Source organism: Physeter macrocephalus, chromosome 10 (assembly GCF_002837175.3).
Source record: "Physeter macrocephalus isolate SW-GA chromosome 10, ASM283717v5, whole genome shotgun sequence".
Classification (NCBI taxonomy): domain Eukaryota; kingdom Metazoa; phylum Chordata; class Mammalia; order Artiodactyla; family Physeteridae; genus Physeter; species Physeter macrocephalus.
In genome coordinates, this window is record NC_041223.1 from 79,758,679 (window position 1) to 79,777,206 (window position 18,528).

At 42.6% G+C, this 18,528-nt stretch overlaps 1 protein-coding gene across 1 annotated transcript in view; it reads left to right on the forward strand.

Annotated features, from left to right (window-relative positions):
- ADGRB3 (adhesion G protein-coupled receptor B3) overlaps positions 1-18,528 on the forward strand; it is a 792,587-nt gene that overhangs the window by 379,858 nt on the left and 394,201 nt on the right. Inside the window, exons 10-11 of the mRNA XM_024133055.1 lie at positions 10,722-10,790; positions 14,966-15,074. Coding sequence (XP_023988823.1) covers positions 10,722-10,790; positions 14,966-15,074 — 178 coding nt within the window. The remainder of the gene's footprint in view (positions 1-10,721; positions 10,791-14,965; positions 15,075-18,528) is intronic.

Genomic DNA, 18,528 nt, shown 5'->3' on the forward strand with positions numbered 1-18,528 from the left:
AAAAAAAAAAAAAAAAAAAAAAAAGAGTGGTCTGATAAATGGGGAAGCAATTATGGCTATTACAATCCAAAGCCATCATGTAATGCTGAAACGAATTCTCTTGACTAAATAAGATCTAGTAGGGGCCCTTTAGGTTTGGAATTGTAGTATAACTCTAGCCTACCAGACAGTACCTTATGACTTGAGATCCTCTGCTTAAAGAACATTGTGCAGCAGAAGATTAATAATTTCCTGGAACGTAAGTTAGGAGAGGTAGGGAAGGCAATAGAGCGTGATGACTCAGAGTGCCTGCTTGTGGTCAGAATCCCGAGCTTCTGGTCAGGGCTCTGCTACTTGTTAACTATCTGATGCTGGGCAGGTGACTGGACCTCCCTGTGCTGCCATTTCTATTCCACTGTATTGGATGCTGGCACCCATGCACAGTGCTGACGTGAGGGTTGAGTTACTGTGTACACCTTACACAGCACATGGCACACAGTAAAAGCTCAAGGAACATGGCGACGACCCTTATGATCCGGGAAGGTGAGGTTCTGATGGAGCAAACACCTGAAGCATCTCTGGACCACAGGTGTCTGCTGCCAGTGCAGACGTGTATTTTGCTATCGCTCCTGGGAACGAAGGAAGGTCAAATATTCTTCATGGTGCTACCTATGCAAGAATGGGCCACTGCTTTTTTCCCACTCTTTTTTTTTTCCCCCACTCTTAGTAGAGGAGAAGGGCAGGAAATGTATCAAGGAGAATGGAAGTCAGAAAAGAAGTGTTAGTCCTTAAGGCCGGTACCACAAAGCCATTTCAAAGTTAGCCAGCAAGTGGATGAGAGGATGGCTTGAATCAATAGCCAGGATTCCTGGGTCTGTGGGAACCAAGTGGAGCCCAGGATGGCAACTCCCAGGTGACAATCACTCCAAGTCACAAACGGCAGCCATTTCAGTGCTTCCAGCCTGAGACGGTTCCCTATTCTTTCTCCGTGGTAGAGAGAACGTGTACAACTAAAAGCTCTTTCTAGGTAGTGTGGAGAATGTGCCCTTATTATAAGATGGAAAGAAGAAATTCAATGCCAAGTACCTGCCTTAAACGGGTGAGATATTAATAAACACATCTTGCTTCATCCATCAACGTGAGTAAATCCTACCATGAATAAAATTTGGAAGATGGCTGCAGGCTGAGAGGAACTGAGGACCTCCATAGGTGAATACAGAGTATTCACAAAGATGGGGGAAAAAAGAAAGGGCGACTAAGAAGGTTAGGTATTTGTGGAATGAAGCGTATCAACTGGTACATGCCATGTGATGTACATGAATGACTTTGGTGGAGCCTAAGAAAAATGTGATAAAGCATCTGATAGGTAGTTTTGTCGTTTCAGAATCCCTCATTATTTCCATCAGAGTCAAGAAAATGTTGAGGTTTGCATGCGCACAGTGTACAGGTAGTCTTCTATTGTGATTCCATTTATTATTAAATTTTTCTTTTAAAAAGTTATGGCGGAATGTATCAGTTTGCAGGGCTGCCATAATAAATACCACAGACTGGGTGGTTTAAACAACAGAAGTGTATTGTCTCCCAGTTCTGGAGGCTGGAGGTCCAAGATCAAGGCGTGGGCAGGTTTGCAGGCAGCTGCCTTCTCCCTGTGGCCTCACATGGCCCTTTTCTCTGTGTGTGTCACCCCTGATGATTTTGTGTGTCCTAAATGCCTCTTCTTACAGGAACACCTGTCAAATTGGATTAGGACCCAGCGTCATTTTAACTTAATTACCTCTTCAAAGGCCCTGTCTTCAAATACAATCACCTTCTGAGGTACTGAGGGTTAAGGGCTTCAGCATATGGATCAGGGGGCAGACACAATTCAGTGCACAATAGGGGATCCTGAAGGAACCGTGAGAATTTCCCTTTAGCCAAGAAAGGTATGAGCCAGGCATCTTCCCAGGGACAGGACCTCTATGGCTCTGCTTGCGTCATCCCAGGGGTGAACCTGTGATGTGTGTGTGTTTCCTGCCCAGGTGGCCCTTTGGTGTATCAGCCAGGCCTGCCCAAAGGTGGTGATCACTTCTTACCTCGTGCCTTGGCTGGATCTGAGGAAGATTTTGCCACACTTGTTATGATGTTTTTATGACTGGCTGCTCTGCAGGGCTCCCTCTTGGGAATAATTGATGAACATATTTAATCATATTAGCATCACTAACTTTTTTACCCTTCATTTGTAAAGCAGCACCAAGCTTGGCCCCCCTAAGCACTGACAATAGACGGTGCTTCTCTCCACTCCCCCATCCTGGTTGTCACCTGCACCTCAAAGCAGACCCACTCTCTCTGGAGCCCTCCATCCTACACTTGCCCTGGAAAGACTCGTAGCATTGTGTAGAAAGTTGCCCATCCAAGCAGCTCCAAAACTCCACAGGTGGAACCGTCTTCCATCTCGGCAGAGCAGTGAGATCAGTGGGAAAGGCAGCCCGAGATTCCTGGACCCCTGTTCCATGTTGTTTCCAAAATGAGTCAGAGCTTCTGTGATATCTGTGACTAAAACGAGAAGAAAAAACAAAGATGTCCTTAAGGACTCTGGGTTTTTTTCTCCTAAACTAGCGAACGTTAGGGAATATTTGCTTCAATAATCTGCTCTCACACCCTCTGGATCTGGCATATGACACTGGTCTGTCTGGGACAGCCCCGCCCTGTTGGCAGGAGCCCTCCGACCACAGCCTTCCAGGCTGGTGACCCAGCCTGCTGGGGACCCAACGGCTGACCTTCTGACCTTGATACCCCAATCCCTTGGTCCCCCCATTGATCCTCTGGTTTTCCAGTGCATCAGTTTCTTGTCTCTGAATCATATTCTCCATATATCTTGGTCCCTGATGCCTTCCAGGGGGCATCCTTAATTATCATCTGCTGCTTCCTGAATCCTTGAGGGTTTCTCATTGCCAATGGCCAGTTGATGTGCTTCTAGGATAGGTATTCTAGATAAAAGATTGAACCAGAGGGATGTGACTTTTTGTCCTGATCCGTTGAGAGACCACCTATTAAAAAAAATAGGCAAAGCACTCTTTAGGGATTATTTAGCTTTAAAAAAATACAGTAGAACAAGCCTAAGATTATTTGTGTAATAATATTCCTCTTACTCAATTTTATTTCTGTACACTTTCTTGACTGGGAGGCTAAGAAGTAGAGTCATAGCCCAGCCACAGGGCTTGGACATCAGTTATCCAGGCCCTAATCTGTAACCTGGGTGTGTTCCTGGTTTTGTACATCTCACGTGCAAGTGTCATCGCCCAAGTGCATGGAGCCTAAAAAAATAGAGACCAAGGCATTGTATCTTGAACTCTCTTCGGGTTTTTACCTTGCTGCGGACTTGGTCCATCTCATCGGACTTAACGTCCCCTCTGCCTTCCTTCCTACTTCCTTTTCCCTAAGCCCTCATCTCCCTCACCTGGTCCTCTTCCTATTTTATCACCAGTGTTTTAACTTTGAGTTTATCCCATTCAGCTCTATTCCTGGTCATTTTAGTTTTTCCCCCAAAGGCTCCAGGTTTCAACTAGGATTAAGGATTCACAAGGTTTGACCTCTTGAGCTTCAGGCTTGTAGGGACAGCGGCAGCTGGGTGTGTGCTCTCCGCTCTGTCCCAGGCCCCTCTTGCTTGGCCAGAACAGAGCTGAGGCCAGCGTCCCTGGGCACACGCAGCTCTGCTGTGTCTTCTGCGTGTTCAGCAGAGCTGTGTGTCCTCTAGGAGCCAGGGCCGGTTCTGCCCTCTCCCTTGTCACCACGACACCTTGTTCCCTAATCAAGCCAGCAGACAACACGGCCTCCTTTGTGACCTCCCCATTTCCACTCTCACTCTCCTGTACTCTGTTTTCCACTCAGCAGCCAATGTTAGATTTTTATTTTTCCTGAAACTCGTGTCACATAACTGTGGTGGGATCCAGGCCCCTCTCTATCTGAGCCCCTGCCTCACTTTTTCATCCTGTATTAATATTCTCCCCCTTCCCCCCTCTAGCTCCCTGCTCAAGGCCATGCCAGCTGCATTGCTTCCTCTCTGTTTGTGTTCCTTTGTCGCACTGTTGTTCTGGGGCTCTCTTCCTCGGGCCTGTCCATGACTGCCGCCCTCATCACTCTGTCCTCAGCTCAGATGTCACCTCCTCAGAAAAGTCTTTCCTGCTGAGTGTTCCATCTGAAGCAGCCTTGTGCACACACACACACACACACACACACACACGTGTGCACACATACACATACAAACACACACACACATACATGTAAACACATACACACGTCCACACAGATACCCACATACACACACCCACATGCACACGTCCACACAGTTACACACACACATACACACACATATACACATACATACACATACACACATATACACGTGCACAATTACACATACAAGCACACATACACATATATAGACACACAAACACAAAGATACCCACATACACACATACACACGCACTTAGATGCATACACACACCCACATACACATGTCCACACAGGTACACACGCACACACAGCCCTCCCCTGCCCAGTCCCTCCTGGCCCCATACACTATTTTATTTTTGATTCATCACCTTAAGTCATGTTTTAAATGATTACTTAATATTAAATGTCCTTTCTTTACACACCACAGTGTAAGCTCCGTGAGGGCAGGAACCCTCGTGTGTCTTGCTCACTGTTGCGTTCACTGCACTCAGAAAGGGGCCAAGTACACAGTAGGTGTTCAGGAAATATTCCTGAAGGAGTGAGTGCCTTTCTGCCTCTCAAGTATCCCCTGGGTCTTTCCTCACCTCCACCCTCACACCCACTTCTGTCCTCACTGTCTCTCACTCAGGCTCTTGGCAAACTCTCCCCGGGATGTTCCCTTCCCCAAGCCTTCTTCCTCCCCAAAGCCCCCAGCTTTGCTGCCTGGAGTGTATTTTTCTCTCTCTCCCGATGCCCTCTGCTGCTGAACAGGGTAGCCCTTGCTCCATCAGGGATGGGGCAGCAGTGGTGGTGCGTAGGGGGGACCACTGTGTTTGGCAAAGAACGAGCTGTGTGTGGAAGAGGAGAGCCCTTCCTTGGGAGAGGACCAGGGCCGAACATCCTCCACTGTGTGCTCTACTCGTGAGGCCCTACAGTTTCTCAAAAGTGGGTGTCTGTGACCAGGATGGCCTTGAGACTTCAAAATGCCATTCAAATAGGAAGAGTTCGATCCCGTATTTAATCAGGACAACCAGCTTTCTGATCTGTAAAAATAAGCACCCTATCTCCTTCCCTGGACCTACAAGAACCCTGGGTATAGAGCCGAGGAGGGTGTTGAAAGGAGGCCAGACGTTAGGTGGGGACCGTGTATCCATGATTTTTAAATCCCCCGGTGCATACCTCATGGTCTTCTACGCAGTAGGCATGCAGTCGGTCAACTTGAAATATTTAAGTATTTACGTTTTCCTATGCCCCGTGCTGTACCCGGGGGGCATGGGAGTGAACAAAATGGAAACAATCCCAACTAAATTATAAGCTGGTAGAGAAAAAACCCTAAACTGATCATCATACAAATACATTGTAATTACGAATTGTGATATACTTCAGAAGAAATCTACGCAGTGCAACTGCCACTCCGTATGTTTGCTGCCCTGTGAGTGGCTCCCTTACAGCTGGCTGCTGCCTGCATTACCTTAGGGTGAAGGAGCACTTATTCGTCCTTGGGTGAGTGCACAGTAGTTTTGCTGGGTTGCTCATGCATGGATGTAGAGGCTGGGAGCGTCGGAGACCGTCGTACTAATAATTCCCCAGGTCCTGGGGAAAGCTGACTCTCAGAACAGAGAACAAGGGTCCCTTCTGGTCGAGAGAACCTCTTCCTTCATGTCTTATTCTTTTAGGTGATTACTTCCAGGAATGGGCTGTTTCTTTTTTCCATGGGTTTTGGGCAAAGCATGAATGATGACAGTACTGGTAAATGAAAAATAAAAATTTTCACTACTCAAAATCAGAAACATAAAGAGACTGTGCAGACTTTGTATACTTACAGGGTGGTGATGTGAGAAAGCCTTTCTGGGGAAATGGCATGTAAATCTAGATGTGGAGGACAAAAAAAGGGTTATTCAAGTAAAGAACAGGAATTAAAGAGGTTGAAGAAAGGAAGCAGCATTATATAGGTCTGGAGACTGGGCAGAAACAGGTTTGGGATACATGGCGAAGTCTGCTGAGCCTGGAGTAGAGAGAGTGGGGGACAGGATCGCTCAAGAGAGAGTGGAGAGACAGGAGAGGGATGGATCACGCTTGACCTTCAGCCGTCAGCTGCTGTCTGGATTGGGGACGCATGACTGTCCTGGGCTGTGCCATTTTCATCCTAATGGTGTGTCCCTGCTTCCTTGCTTAGCCTTTAAGCCTCTCTTATGATCCCTCTATATTTCAAGTCGGGACCACCACCATTCTTGAAAGCTTTCAGTTCTCCTTATTAACTCTGTTCCTTGGGGCCTATCTCTGCCTCTTGGGGCCCAGGCATCTGCTGCTGGGTTAGGAGGAGGAGAACACGTTTCTTGTGGCCTAGATATCTCAGATCACGAGCCTAATCTACAACTCTCTTTCAATAAGGAATTCAGCAAAAGTACATGCTAAGATGTGCTTCAATATATTTATAGAAAATTGTATATAGTCCATGAGAAATTTGTCAAGTGGAAGCCAACCAGATATAGAGCAAAGAATTACATACTTACTGCTTTTCATAAAATTGAGTGTCCTGACCGGTGTGAGGTGATACCTCATTGTAGTTTGGTTTGCAGTTCTCTAATAATTAATGATGTTGAACATTTTTTCATGTGCCTCTTGGCCATCTGTATGTCTACTTTGGAGAAATGTCTATTTCGGTCTTCTGTCCATTTTTTGATTGCGTTGTTTGGGTTTTTTTTTTTTTTTTTTTTTTGATATTGAGCTCCATGAGCTGTTTGTATATTTTGGAGATTAATCCTTTGTCCATTGCTTCATTTGCAAATACTTTCTCCCATTCTGAGGGTTGTCTTTTGTCTTGTTTATGGTTTCCTTTGCTGTGCAAAAACTTTTCAGTTTAATTAGGTCCCATTTGTTTATTTTTGTTTTTATTTTCATTACTCTGGAAGATCTGTCATACAGAGTGAAGTAAGTCAGAAAGAGAAAAACAAATATCGTATATTAACACATGTATGTGGAATCTAGAAAAATGGTACAGATGAACCTATTTCCAGGGCAGGAATAGAGACGCAGACGTAGAGAACGGACTTGTATAGACATATATACACTACCAGGTGTAAAATAGCTAGCTAGTGGGAACCTGCTGTATAGCACAGGGGGATCAGCTCGGTGCTTTGTGACCACCTAGAGGGGTGGGATAGGGAGGGAGGGAGGTCCAAGAGGGAGAGGATATATGTATACATATAGCTGATTCACTTAGCTGTACAGCAGAAACTAACACGACATCGTAAAGCAATTATACTCCAATAGGAAAGAAAATCGAGTGTCCTTTTAGTCTCACATGGCCAAATCTAGGACTTGCACTTTGAATGGGGCAGAGACATCGATGCTTCTCTTTACGACATGCGTTCGCTGTGCTGATTTTAATCATACTTCCTGACGAGGAAAACCAGAGTCCTGCTTCCTGCCCATGGTGTCCCACAGCCGTTTGCTCAGGGTCTCCCACGTGCCGAGTGTCTCATCATCACAACACTGAAACCCCTCCCAGCAGAGGACATTCTTAGGAAGGAGAGCTTTCTGCTGAACAAATCATGGGCCATAATGTGGCTATAAATACAAATCATGCAGCCAGTCGTAAAAAGATAACACAAAGGGAATAAAATCATAAAGCTGCCATACATTGAGCACTTAGCGTGTGTCGGACACTGTGCTGAGAATTAGCTCTGAGCTTCACAGCTGCTCTGCCCTGCAGGTGTTAGCATCTCTGCCTTACAGGCTAGAGAACGTAGGCGGAGGTGAGCAACGTTAGCCCCAGTCCCACACAGGTAATAAATATTGGGGGAATTTTTAAAGCAGGTCTGCCTAGTTCAAGCTCCAAACTCAGACTCTGCCAAGGACACTGAATTTTTCAAATCAGTCTAGGCCGTAGAGATCAGGACTTGATCAAAACAAAACAGAAAACCTGTCAGATGCAGTTCAGGGGCTAAGGGACTTGATCCACATATCATCAAAAGAGAGGTCTGCCCATAGGTAGCAGAGCTCTTGAAAAACTCTAAAAGTTGTGTATCTGCTGCCGTGGGAGTGGTTTTATACTTTTCTCAGAAATTCAGTCAAGTGGACTGAAAGGTTATGAGTCCCCTCTTCAAAATTCTGTGCTGTTTGGTTCTGCTTTGTTCCATCTGTCAGTCTGATATTTGAGCAAATGTATAAGTGAATTGATATATCGAAGTACATTTTTTTCAATGTGTGTGAGACAGATTAGAGCAGGGTCAACTCCGAGGAATGATGCTTGAGTCTTGTTGGAGAAACCGAGGTGTACTGACTTTGTGATTTCACTGTCTCCTTTAAGTTAGGACTTTATTAACCACCTGCTGTGGGCAAGGCTTTGCACGCGATGAGGATACACTGAGGAACGAGCAAAGCTCAGTATCCCCGTAAATGCCCCTCCCCCTCCCCCATCTGGGATGTTGAGGCTTAGCCCCCTGTCCCCCTACACGAACCCACAACTGACCATTTCCAAATTCAATCCACGGGGAGTTAGAAGGAGAGCTTTATTTTGTACGGCGTTCCCATGCTCGTTTAGTCCAGTATGATTTATTGGCCTTGGAAAATAGTACAACCGCCTTTCTTAGACTCTCTGCTTACTAGAATGTATATTTTAATAATCTGTGGTTTTTTTTTATGTATGCCGTCTGGTGATTTTGAAACACCGAACTCTGAATTTATCGTTTTGATCAAGGAATCGCGTGTGCTCACTGGCCTTGACGTACAGCGCAGAGCTGCTGACCCCCTGTCAGTAAAACACGCTTTGTGCAATGTTTTCCCAGAAACGGAGATGCGTTGGCACAAGTTGCTTCCCATTCTTGCGGTACCCTTGTTAGGTGCAGCATGCATTTTGTATGAGAGCAGGCAAGGGCTAGGACGCAGGCGCGGTCGTGGACCTCAGCAAGGCTGACGGCGTGAAAGGGGGTGAAATCTGCAACTTTTGTCTCACTAGCACCACGTCCCCTACTGAGTTCACCAGCCACAGGCAATCGGAGAACCCTGAAGGGTAATTCTTTCTGCCCATACGTAGAGTTACAGCTCAGTGGACAAAGCCCTTGAAATGTTATCACCCCAGCCAGGACATTTTAAGTGGAAAAAATGGCTGGTAGTACAAAAAAGGTTAAACGAATTAGAAAACGGGTCTCAAACAGACTTGCCGGTTTTTTGTTTTTTTTTGTTTTTTTCCCAAGAGTTGCCTAAAATATTCTGTAACTTTTATAGAGGTTGTGACTCGAAACATGTTTCAGCCATATGATTGCCGGGAACTATTAAAATGAATAGCAAAAATAGGGCAATTAAACATAGATGCTAACAGATTCAAACCCCAAGAGGAAATGAAGCTGCTTGGTTTTTCCTTCTAAAAACACGCAGGTGAATTTCTTTGGAATTAGAGTAAAGGCCTATTTTGAAAAGCTGGCTGGATAGGGAAGAAGGCTTAGGAGGCTAAAAAATTGTGACTACCTGGCCCCCAACCCCTGAAGGGAGACCTGTGCTAAGCGAAGGTATCAGCGTAAGGCGGTGCGCTCCTGTTCATGACATACAGAGCAGCCAGAAGAGATGGGCTCTGAGGGTGAAAGCAAGGGACCACCGTCCGTGTAGCTTCAGACAGATGCCAAGGCTTCACTTTACACTCCTTAGGTCTCCTGTGACCCCATGCCCCTGGCACCCTGGCTCACAGCGAGTATGAGAGGATAGGAAGGTCTCTCTTTGGTCCAGATCCCTCGTGTGTGAAGTGAGTACTAACACAGACGATGCGGATGCGTGGGAGACAGAAACCGAACCCTGAGAGGTGCCTGTCCGCCTGGAAAGGGAAAAATCGAAACTCATCGCGGGCGCTGCTGGAACACGTTAAAGCCAATGTGTTTCCAACAGTTGCTTAGGGACCAGGCGGATGACAAGGATTTGGACGTCCCTCCATTTTGGCTGCAAAAGGCCGGGGAAGTCAGAATGATAATTTGAAAAGAGCCAAGACTTATTGAGCACTTACCATGCAGGGACTTGAAAAATTTCATGTCGTCTTTACACTAAGTAGTTGCAAACGTTAAAGTAAAATAGCCAGGAAGGGTAGAGCCAGGATCCAACAGAGGAAGGCTTCACTGGCCTCAGCTTTGCCCGTGGCCTGTGCCTTCACTGTGATGCCCTTAGACCCAGCAGTGTGAGCAGCAATCATTCCTCACAGGGAACTGGACGAATTGAATAAGACAAACACAGGGGACTTTCTTACAGGAGCTTACAGAGAGAGCTTCTTTGTAAGGAATAATTATACGGTGGCATGACAGGGTAGAATGCTGAGCATATAACTGTGATAGAAAGTAAGTGATGTGCCTCTTCTGATGTCTTCTGAACATGTGACGTTCTCTAGAAATCCCAGAATCGTGTTGCTGAGAGAGGGTCCTCAGAGATCTTCTAGAATAGCATGTTAGGGTCATCAAGCAGTATTGCAAAGTGTTTCTACCCTCAGCACAGGATCAGTTCAAACGGATGTTGTTGGAAAGGATATTCCCTCATGTAACATTAAACCTTTTATCTAATTTAATTTACAGAACTTCTTTCAAATAGTTAGCAACCTTCTAGATGAAGAGAACAAGGAAAAATGGCAAGATGCACAACAGGTAAAGCTGGTGTTATTTCAGAACTTAAAATGAAGTCGGTTAACTAAGGTTTCATAATGTGTGAAAAAAGTAATGGCTCGCTATTCCAAGCACGTAATAGGAAAAATTTTAAAGTCATTCTGGATTATCTCGTTCTAATTTTAGAGAAAACAAGTGACCTCCTTTATCATAACAATCTATGGACTCAATGATATTTAACATGTGAAAAAAAACAGAGCAGGTTGAAGTAATGTTTAACTTTAAGGTATTAATACATAATGACTCTATGCCTCACCCATCATTTCCTTTCCTGTCTACAGACTATAGGAAAAAAAGCTAATCTAAAAGGACACATTGCAAACTAAACTTTGGGAGTACTAACTAGTAAAATCATTTGTATTTACTCTATTATGTGTAATCTGAATTATGTATACAGATGTGAATTTTGATTCAAAGCCAAGAGTTGTAAAAATGAGTTCTCATTAAAAGAAATGTATTCTGCTTTTTTCCTCTTTCTGCTAAGCATGGTAACCGTAGCAAGTAGCCTTATTGGTTTAGTTATTGTTTTAAAAATGCCTGGCCCTGCCATTTATGCTATACTCACTGACACATGGTTAATACTGTTTTTTCTAAATCACAGAAAAGGTGAGTTAGAAGTTGAGAAAGGGAGAATAAGCATGTTTTTAAAGATCCTGTGGAAATTTAATTTAAAAGTTTTCTACTTGACCCTTGTTAAAAATTCCACGAGAACAATACAATATTGAAAAGGAATATTTACTGAGGTTCAAGGGGACCCTCTCTCTCCCCCTTTCCCTTTATAATCATATTCTGGGCCTTCAGGAGTAAAGCATGCCCTTTATTTCTATTATCATAGGAACTCTATGGATAGACTCTAAAAATAGTCCAGTGTGGGTCCACCTCATTATCAGGTACAAGTGCTGTGCTTCTGGCCATAGTAAGAAAAAAAAAATCACTCCTTAGTTTAAGACACTGAATCTATCTTTTCCTACTAGTTTGAGTTATGTATTTGTCCTTGGCTTCATTCTAGAGGAGAACCTCCTTCACTCACTGTGAGAAAATGGTGCCTTTCCTTAGAATACACTGCAGAGGCTAAGCACATCTTTGTAGAGTGCTGGAGACTATTTTTTTTTGAGACTATTAATTATGGATATATTTAGGACAAATGTATAATACCCTATTTAAAACAAGACTGCAATCCATCAGATGGTGTTATTTACTGCAAGGTTCCAACTTGAGCAAATAATGAACAGTGGCAGAACTTTCTGTCAGTGGAAGATCCTGAATCCATAATCCACCTATTTACTTGTGATTTTGAGTTAACTATATGCTTATCTTTTAAATATTTTTCAGTAGTGATGATCCTTAAGGCTTCTTTGAAGTAACTATTTGAAATAAAAGCAACTATTCTGTAGCGGTGTTTTCATAAATGCAGCCAAGTGATAAATGAGTCTCCAAGTTTTTGGCACAAAGGGTGAACTCTTCAGAAATAAGAGCTGTTTAAAATCTACCAAAGTTAATCCTTTGTCTATTTTAGAGGAATAGTCTCAACAAAATATAATATAAAGCATAGCTCTGTGTGCATTTGGAAGACTAGCTGAATAAAATGGTGAATATTGAAATCAGAAGGGTTTTGCCATTAGAACTCACACTTTTGGACAATAAACAGTGTCATTTCATAGTTTGTTCACTACACATAAACCCCAGTTATGAAGGATGAAAACTATGTTTAGCTAAAGCATCCTACTAAAAACACAGTATACTAAAATGAAAAAAAAAAGGCTGCGTTCTATATAGCACTGTTTTATACACCATCATTGTAGTTGGAAGGGACGGTCCGTTTCAATCATGATAATTGTGATCATCAGTATTTCCTTTTTATACTGAACGCTCCTGTGTCTCTCCAGGAGTGCGTAAATTGTGGCCGCTGAGCCAGATCCAGGATCACACCTGTTTTGTAAATAAAGTTTGGAATCATAGCCACAGTACCTATGGCTGCTATGGTACAGCAAGGACAGAGCTGAGTTGTTCCAACAGAGACCCCGTGATCCAAAAAGCCACTCTCTGACCCTTTACAGAAAAAAAAAAAAAAAAAAAAATCAGCCCCGGCTCTATGACATTTGAAAACTGTTGGAAACATATAACTACAAACAGAATCTGCTGCCACCCTAGAAAACCTCTCCCCAAAGTAGACAGGAAAGAAAACAGTTTTATTATTGAATAGGCATTAAGCCAGAATGTGATATGCATCACAGGCAGTTCACTAAGAGATGCAAAGACAGAGAAACCTCATCCTTTAATACAGACGAGCGGATGTTCAACTCATTACACACGTGTTCTCGAGGTAAACAGTAGATAGTTCTCAAGTAAGAGGACTTTAGGTAGCTCATCCTAAATGCACTGGGTAATTGGGGTGACCATCTTGTTAGTTAATTGGCTTTATCCAAAGGAAAAATGAGCTCTGATATCTTAATGACTGCGGGCAGTTTTGCAACTCAGAGCGAGGCACCTGCTTAAGTCAGGGTCTAACCCTCCCACCGCCCCTCCCACCGCACAGCAATCTGGATGATTACTTTCCACAGGAGAGACATCCCTGGGTCTTTAAGCTGGGAAGAGGCTATTTAACTTTCAAAAAGGTTTACATGCATTTCAAAGAGACAGAGAAAGACTTTAACCATTACAAGTTTTCTAAAGTAAATGCTCTTAAGGGAGTGGAGCAAGGGGTTAGGGAGGGAGTCTCTTCTCTATTTTCAACAGGGAGGATTAAGCCTCTTCTTTTTAATTTGTATTTACCCACACACTACACATACTCATAGACACACACACCTACGCAAAAATAGAAGAAAAAAATACGGTAGCAGCAGGAAGTTTGGAGCTGATGGAAATTTCACACACATTTTTGGAATGGGGAGGATATTTCACACACATTTCGGGAATGGAATAGGTAAGCAATAGCATTTGTCCCCAAATCTTCCTGAAATTAAAAAAAAAATTACAACTATCTATGCCATACGTTTCTAACTGTAATAACCATTGTTCATGTCTTCAACCATATGTGAGTAAGTATATAATGCATTCGAGGTGTCTGATTTTTGGATGGGTGCGGCCACAAGCTCCTGTAAAATATACACACTGTGCCTGCTGGCCACCCTGCCCCATGTGTCTTTCTGCTAATCAGTGTCTCTCCCCCTTCGCACAAGCCTTTGCAAATACAAAGCCATTAAAATTCTCTAAGCCACTTAAATGTTTCATGGCTTGAAGCTGCAGTGGTGCTGAATGGCTAAAAGCAATGAATGTAACTTCAAAAGACTTTCTGCTTTAATCTGGTTATATAACACAGGCTGACTTTGTCAGCATGATGGGTTACACATGCTAAAATTCGTCTGTCTTTTCAAATGGACCTCACATTCCACTCACTATGAGCTATTGCCAGAATCGGGTCATCTTTAAGCAAACACTCATCTGTTTGCAGTGTATGAGGCGGATGGTGTTGGGCGTGTCTTACATATGTACATGTGGAACACCTATACTAGAGCTGTTTTATGATCCTGCAAGTATTGCCAATGCTATTATTCATACAGCAGCTATTAGAATTATTAGAAATAAACGTCTCTCCCAAGATCGTTATTTTGCAGTGAACTTACTAGTCTGTAAATATTCATGATGGCAATAATAATTATTTTTTCTCTCAGTGTTCATCGTACAGATGCTAAGTAAAAAAAAATGTAAAAAGCCCCCAAATTTCAGTGTTTGTTCTATGTTATATTTAAGTGAGGAAAGGAAGCCATCAAAAGTAAAGCATGCTACTTCTAAGTGTACAATCTGTTAGATATTTTGAGTTTTCTTGGATTTATGAAGGATTAATCATGGCATCATATCACCTCCAGAGTTCTTGCTGTCTGACATTTGATGTCATTCTCAACTGTTAGTTCAAAAAATATACAACTGCTAGATGGGTTAAAAAATAAATTAATAAATAAAAATTTAAAAATAAAATAAAATGATTAAAAATAATTTTAAAAAGTAAAAAAAAAAAATACAGCTGCTGCTAGTTGGAGAAATGCCTTCGAATAAATCAGAGCTCATTTATGATCTCATTGTGTCGTTTTAAAATTCCAGTTATATATTCTATTATATAGATTTTTAAAATTCCATCTAACCTTTGCTTATTTTTGTAGATTTATCCGGGCTCAATAGAGTTAATGCAGGTGATTGAAGATTTTATACACATTGTTGGAATGGGGATGATGGACTTTCAGAATTCATACTTAATGACTGGAAATGTAGGTAAGAAATAGGATGTTTTCCCGAAATCTGACTGAATTTTTAAAAAAATTTGCAAGTATCTGAGTCATACATTTCTAAGTGTGGTACCCATTGTTCATATCTTTGAGTCTACATGAGTAATGTATTGTGGATATTTGGTGTCTGATTTTTCAATGGGCCAACCACGTATGCACTATAGACACATACCTACACACAGACATTTGCATGCATCTGAGTGTATCTCTATACATTTATTTAAGCCTACTTGTATTTATCTGTACACGTATATAGCAAATGTTTATTGCTATCCAATCTCATGTTGAAAATATATAGTATATACTATGTGATTATATAAAAAATAAGCCTTCGTGGTCTTGCAAACACTGTTCATGAAGATGCCAAGTCACTTTCTTGCTAGGGGTCCCAAAGAAGTGCTGAATCTCCATAAGGGTGGGACGCTTCAGATACCTTTAAGGGTCATTGTCACAATGCTGCTGCTGCCTAAGTTTTCTTGAGTAACTTCCAGGACACGGTGCGTCTCTCGGGTCTCTGTAGTGGATTCTGTAATGTTAGCACAGGTAAAGTGAAAACATCTTTCTTCCTTTAGCTGTTTATAACATTGTCTCTTATAGGGAGGAATTACACAGAGAAGCAAAATCCACACGGCCTCTTACAGTGCTACAATTATTGTACATTCAGCCAACAGCAATTATGTTAGACAAATGGCACATCTTTTTGTAGTTAAAAAAAACGGCAAGAACAAAGAAATATTCTTCCTGAATAGTATATGCATTGAGTTGATACAGGTTTACAGTTTTATTTCTTTACAGCTTCCTCTTGTGATGTTACTATGACTCAAGATTTTCTTTCATTTTCGTGTTTTAGCAATCGTCACACAAAGACTACTAACTGTAGATAAAGATGTGTTTAGATCAATATCTTACCCCACATTCTTATTCAAAGGATGTTTAAGTTTTAGTTTCTAGATCAGGAAGAGACCTAACTTCGTGGAGGGGTTAACTAGGGGAGCTCACATGGTATAGAACGTAACATTTTTATGACTACAGCTTTGGTGGTTCATTTTCTACTTGATTTCTTCGGAAGGTCCTTTAGTCCTAGAGCGACTCATTTGACTCTGAGATATATTCTGCCAGGGTAACCTCAACTTGTAACTGGTAATAGCTAACTACCAGTAATATTCTTCAGTTGAAGAGAAACTGTGTAATGGAGACCTCAAAGGTCTGCAGACGGTTCCATGCCCGCATGCCATCTTCATGCAGCTTGAGGCCTTACGAGTTAGAGTTATGCCTTAATCCACTTTCCAGAGGTGGTGGAGGGCCCAGACTTTTCCCGAGAGTAGATGTCCGGCAGCTTGCGCTGGTTCAGGAATGAAGGGAGCTGTCCTTGCTATGGGCAATGAGAAGAAAAAGTGCCCGAAAATAGTATCTTTATTGAAGGATGAATTCAGAAATCAGAGAAAATCCAAATTAAATGTCCATTCCAAAAGTGGCTGGGCAAAGAGAGGAAAGGTAAAATCCGTGGAAAAAGGGGGTAGCATGTTGGGCTATGAGTTTGGGGCACATGGAAGGAAAACCCTAGAGAGATTCTGGGGACGCTGGTCATTCAAGATGGAACCACTCTTCTGAGGGCCTATGACTTTTTTCGGGAGGAAGGAACCAGGAGGGCTGCTATGCCAGATTGGACAATAGTAATTTACAAGAAAAACAGAGGGGGAAAAAGCAAAGAGCTATTGTTTTCTTGATTTTTGTTAATGTTAGCACCTAATTCTAAAACACATGGCTAAATAAAAGTATTATCAGATCAAAACATGGCACTTGTTCAGAATGTGTTTGGAAAAAACTTTAAAAACCAAAACCAATCTTAGAGTCTAGTAACTTAAATTTGAACTTAAAGTAGGCTCTTTGAATAACAGCATACCAAATGCCCTATAGTACTAGTATTATTTACGAAAAAAATTCCATAAATATCCATAAATTGCAAATCTTTATCCCTCTTTATCTTTCTTTTGACTTACCAAAATTGTATTTTTGTGTTTTTTTGTGTATTAAAATTATGCTTTGCCTAGGTTTGCCTACTTCCTTTATCATCACTAAACTTTAAGAAGTATAGTGACAGGGCTTCCCTGGTAGCGCAGTGGTTGAGAGTCCTCCTGCCGATGCAGGGCACACGGGTTCGTGCCCCGGTCAGGGAGGATCCCACATGCCGCGGAGCGGCTGGGCCCGTGAGCCACGGCCGCTGAGCCTGCGCGTCCGGAGCCTGTGCTCCGCAACGGGAGAGGCCACAGCAGTGAGAGGCCTGCGTACCGCAAAAAAAAAAAAAAGAAGTATAGTGACAAAGCAATTTAATGCTGCAAATAAAACCAATATTGTCCTCTGTTGTCTTCAGTCTTGTATAAGGACAGTGTGATTGTTTGGCCTTCTGATCGCTTCACTGATTATCCATATAAGAAAAGGTTATATTCTGTGAATAAGTATCCCAAACATTATTACACCCCCCAAAAGAGAGTTTATTTATTTTGGTTTCTCCAAATACTAGCCCAGGGACTGACTTACTCTCGTTTGATGACCAGAAGAAGGTTGTTCTCAATAATATTTAAGAATTTCCCAAAGTCTATCCATACATTAGTCAGAGTTCTCCAGAGAAGCAGAACCCATAGGATATCTGTAGGTACATAGAAATAGATTTATTTGGGGAGATTGCTTCATGCAATTTCAGCAGCTGAGAAGTTCCAAGATCCGTTCTGTGCAAGCTGGAGGCCCAGAAAGCTGATGGTGTCATTCTAGTCCAAACCCGAAGGCTTGAGAACCAGGAAAGCCAATGGTGTTAAGCCCCGCTTTGAATTCAAAGACCTAAGAATCAGGAGCGCTGATGTCCAAGCGCAGAAGAAGATGGATGTCCAGCATAAGCAGAGAGCATATTCACCCTTCCTCTGACGTTTTGTTCTATTCAGGCCCTCAATGGATGGGACAATGCCCACCTGCATTGGTGAGGGAGAGCTTTACTCAGTCTACTGATTCAAATGCTAGTCTCTTCCAGAAATACCCTCACAGACACACCCAGAAGGGCGGTTCAACCAGCCATCTGGGCATGCCTTTCCCAGTCAATTTGACGCAAAAAATTAACCATCGCGATCCACTCATATCAAATTGGGTAATATAAATAATAATCACTTACTATTCACATTCTTCATGTTATCCAATTTGATACTAGTATATGTAAAGAATGACTATAGTGTTGTGTCGGATATGTCCAATGTTTTTGGACAAGAACACACAGAGAGAATAATTTGCAGTGACAACTTGTAAACTGTGTGAATTGGCATTTGTTTTATGTCCTAAGTCCAAATATTAATTATCCAACATCGAGCATACACACACACACACACACACACACACACACACACACACACATGCTTGCACGCTCGCAGACACACATACACACAGCATGTTAGTGT